The sequence below is a fragment of the Hibiscus syriacus genome, unplaced genomic scaffold (genome assembly GCF_006381635.1).
Source record: "Hibiscus syriacus cultivar Baekdansim isolate YM2019G1 unplaced genomic scaffold, ASM638163v2 tig00110540_pilon, whole genome shotgun sequence".
Lineage (NCBI taxonomy): Eukaryota > Viridiplantae > Streptophyta > Magnoliopsida > Malvales > Malvaceae > Hibiscus > Hibiscus syriacus.
The window spans coordinates 394,006-397,923 of NW_024062772.1; the positions used below are offsets into that span (position 1 = coordinate 394,006).

At 34.8% G+C, this 3,918-nt stretch overlaps 1 protein-coding gene across 1 annotated transcript; it reads right to left on the reverse strand.

Moving 5' to 3' along the window:
• Positions 1–1,057: 1,057 nt before the first annotated feature.
• Positions 1,058–3,426, reverse strand: LOC120130304 (ER membrane protein complex subunit 7 homolog). Its single transcript, XM_039147552.1, has 8 exons — positions 3,293–3,426; positions 3,019–3,065; positions 2,526–2,634; positions 2,183–2,246; positions 1,968–2,084; positions 1,767–1,875; positions 1,347–1,447; positions 1,058–1,309 (listed from the first exon to the last, which is right to left on the reverse strand). Exons 1-7 carry the CDS (start codon positions 3,355–3,357, stop codon positions 1,356–1,358), a joined length of 603 nt encoding a protein of 200 aa, XP_039003483.1. The 5' UTR covers positions 3,358–3,426; the 3' UTR covers positions 1,058–1,309; positions 1,347–1,355.
• Between the last annotated feature and the right edge of the window lie 492 nt (positions 3,427–3,918).

Consider the following 3,918-nt stretch of genomic DNA (forward strand, 5'->3'; position numbering starts at 1 on the left):
TAATGTTGCTTTTATTTCTTTGCTTTTCCAACATTTGAACCTTGTTGGGATTGTCCTGTCAAAATACTATCATCTAACCAACGTCTAGAAGAATGCCAGTAAAATGGGAACTTAATTTAATTAGCTTTACAAACACATTAACGACTAAGCATCAAATATAGACGGCAAAGGAACTTCTGGTGTAGTAAAACGAGGGATCGTAGAAAGACGGTGGGTTCTTGTTATAGTAAAAAGAGGCGTCATAGAGAGATGACCGAGAAAAAGGCTTACAATTACTCTTAGAGAACAAATCCAGTGGTAGATGGTGCAAGTGTATAGTCTTGTTCAATGGGAAAAAGCACTTATGTTAGGGAAAGGTTAAGAAACATACCTCTTAATGGTGTGTGTGAACATCCAAGCGACTCTCCAAGGCATTCCTATAATGGACTAAACCCAATAATAATGCCAACCTTCCCAAGTTAGCTCCATAGTCTTCACACAACTGTATATCGTGCTAGTTGCAGTTTGATTATTTAGCCGCAGAAACTACGTGTCAAAGAGGGATATATGCTAAAGAAAACTTCAAGCTAAGGAGTGATGTGTCAACATATGTTGCTAGAGGATTTAATAACCATGAAGGCAAAAGCGTTTGCCTACATTAAAGGTATCCATGGCCGAGCCGGACCGGACCAAGGCTCAACTTCAGGTTATATTATTCATGCCCCAAAACCTATATTGTTTCAACCAGATAAGGTTTCAGAATGGCATCATAAATCAACCAAATGGCGGATATCATCAACAAAACCCTATACATATACATTGCAATGCTTGATATCTACTAAAAGAATAGCCATCGGAAGCTCAGATAGCTCCATTTAGCAGGGGGGGAGACCATACCTCCAAAGATGAGACAGGGGAGTTGATGATAAACGAGAAGCTAAATCAGCCTCATAAATAAACGGGGAATTTCAAAGCTTATCTCCAAACACAATCATCAAGAAGTAAATATTTAGTTAAATAATTGTAAATATAAAAATAAGTACTTAGATTTCATTTAACAGTATTTTCAATTCTTAAGGCAAACAAAACCCATCATGTCCATAACAATAATATTTTCTAACTTATCTTTGTTTTTGTCATCAAAGCATCACAACAATGAATAGCTGTTATATCAATTTATCACAGGATAAGTTCTGCAACTAAAGTAAAAAACTACATAACCTTTGAGATGCTACCAAGAATTCAAAGTGCATCATCCTTTCTTTCCGCAAACCAAACAATCGATGTTAGGGTAGAAAACCAATACAGCTTGACATTTGAACCGCCCTTGATTTTGCTGAACATTAACTTCGAGTTCATGGCTCTTGCTCAAACACTCAATTCCGCCCACCTCCTGGTAACAAACTAGCCAAAGAGGGAACTCCTTGGTTTCTCATTTCTTCTTGTGCTCGCCTCATTTCTTCGGGATCTGTTGCAATAGATAAGAGGTTGACAAAATTAGCAAAAATGAAATTTCTAGCCTATACATCGAGAGGGGCAGGAGCATTTGAAAATAATAGAATGGATTGTTAAAAAATGAAATGTTTGGGAAAAATGAATTGCAGCTCAACTATTCTTCATATAAGCAGAAAATAGGCAATATAGGAGATTTTATCCCAATCAAGAAAACAAATGCAAGCAAGTACACAAGCAGCATATTCTCCATCAAAATCAACTCTTATAAATCTATTGCAAGTAGTAACATCAAGAAAGCTACCAAGTTATGAACTAGTAGCAGAGCACATTACCCATGTTTTCCACTAATTTGGGCATTAAGAAAACAACCACCAGCATAAATCCCATCATGAGACCCATTGGGCTTTTCACAATATTCATTATGGAGAAAGGTTCCCTAATCTGCAATAAAATAGGATAAACATGAAGCAAAGGATAGACACTAACTGCAAACAAAAAGAAATATAAACATATATAGAAAAAGGCTCCTTAACCTCGTAATATTGTTCCTCTCTCAATGGCTCTAAAACCAATTCACTGAGACCCCTCCGGTTCTCCGTTAATGCTGCCTGTACCTTGCCTGGGTTTCTAGCACTAACATCAACTCTAACCTAAGAAAGATCGAAAGACATTAATGTTAATGAAGAAAAAACAAAATAATTTGATGATTAAAATTCTCCAAGAGTCGGCCAAGAAATAAAGATCTTACAGGAGAAAAGAAATAGCCTATTGCAGCCACTTCAATCAAATGAGTCCCTGCTGGTATGTTCTGGCTTTAGGCACTTATATTAAGGAATTATAATAGTTCAGAGGAAAGATTTACTACCACCCATTTTACACAATGTCTCATTATTTAATAACAGAAATACAGTATTAAAAGGGCAAAGAAAAAAAAAGTAAAATATATGGATTTCCAATCAGACCTATGCATAAGAATTGCCAGCAACTTCTTGGCCTAAGTGGCAGAAGGTTTGTTAGGAGTGAAAACTTGGGTTCAAAAATCTAGCAACCTAGCCCCCAAATTTATAAGAAATTGATAAACATTAGGATACAATGAAAAATATCCATCAGGTCTCAGATAAGTTACAATTTGACCACCGTTGAGTATAACTTTCACATTTGACGTTTTTCCGGGCAAAGCAAACCCTTTTGTACCCAGACCTGCCAAATAAAGTCACCGGTCATCCGCATGAAATTAAATAAGAGACAACATATGATAGCAGGAACAAATATATAGTGAAATGCCAATTTCTCAAATGTAGAATCTGCAATGAGGTTTATAGGTTCTCAGGGATGAATTTATATCACTCACATCTTATTACATAACATAAAAGGGACACAAATAGTACTAATCAAAATTTGAAAAACAAATTCAAATATATCTAATTATCGATACAAAGACCGCAGTGCACACTGGAAATCAGCATAAAAGATAAGTAATTAGTATGTAGTAAAGATCCAAAATCACCAGATAATAGTATAATTTTGCCAAAAAAGAAACAGTACAAATCTAATCAAATACAAAAAATAAAAAGGGGCAATTACCTTGGGGGATCTTCACTCGACCATTGATGGTGAATCCATCTCCAGATCTGCCCAAACACAGGTAAATAAACAAGTTGAAAACCTATTAAAAGATCCAAATATTATATAGAGCAATCAAAAAACTTAACAAATTCACTTGATGCTAATTTTAGCTGAAACCAGGAGTATCAAATAAAAGAAATCTAAAGTTCAAAAGCATCAAATCCGAGTTAAATTTATTGTTTTTTCCGCGATCAAAAAGGAAAGCGGAGTATCAAAGGAACAAGCGTTGTACCCTGATGAAATCTTCAGTGAAGTTGAGAGAAGCACGAGCAAAAGTAACCGTGAGACCGGTGCCATAGCAGCTGAGATTCGGGAGCTTCGACAGTTGATGAAAACCAGTAGAAGTTTGTTGAATTCCAAATCGGTGCTTCTCCCTTTGTGCTGCCTATTGAATCTGGGCTTTCATATGGACCATGATTTGGGGTTTTGTCTAGAACGAAGGAATCGTGGAGGGATTAAATTGAAATTTTGTTTCAATTAAAGACCTCAAATAAAGAATTTAGCCCTCAATTTCTGTCAATATTTATAAAAGGATTAACTAGTACTTTAACACCTGAAATTATATCATATTATCACTTTAGCATCTAATGAATTTTTCTGATTCAGTTTAGCTCTTAAAATTTTTTAAACATGATGCGCGTACCCCAACCAATTTTTTAGGGTAAACTATTAGCTTTGGTCCATTTTAGTACCTAAACTTTCAGTTTTTTTAAAATTAACGTTAATTTTTAACATGAGTACTAAATGAAACAAAATCTAAACATTATATATTTTTTTAAAAAATTGAAAGTTTAGTATTAAAATTGATCAAAACTAATAGTTTAGATACCAAAGCATAGTTTACCTTTTTTATTACAA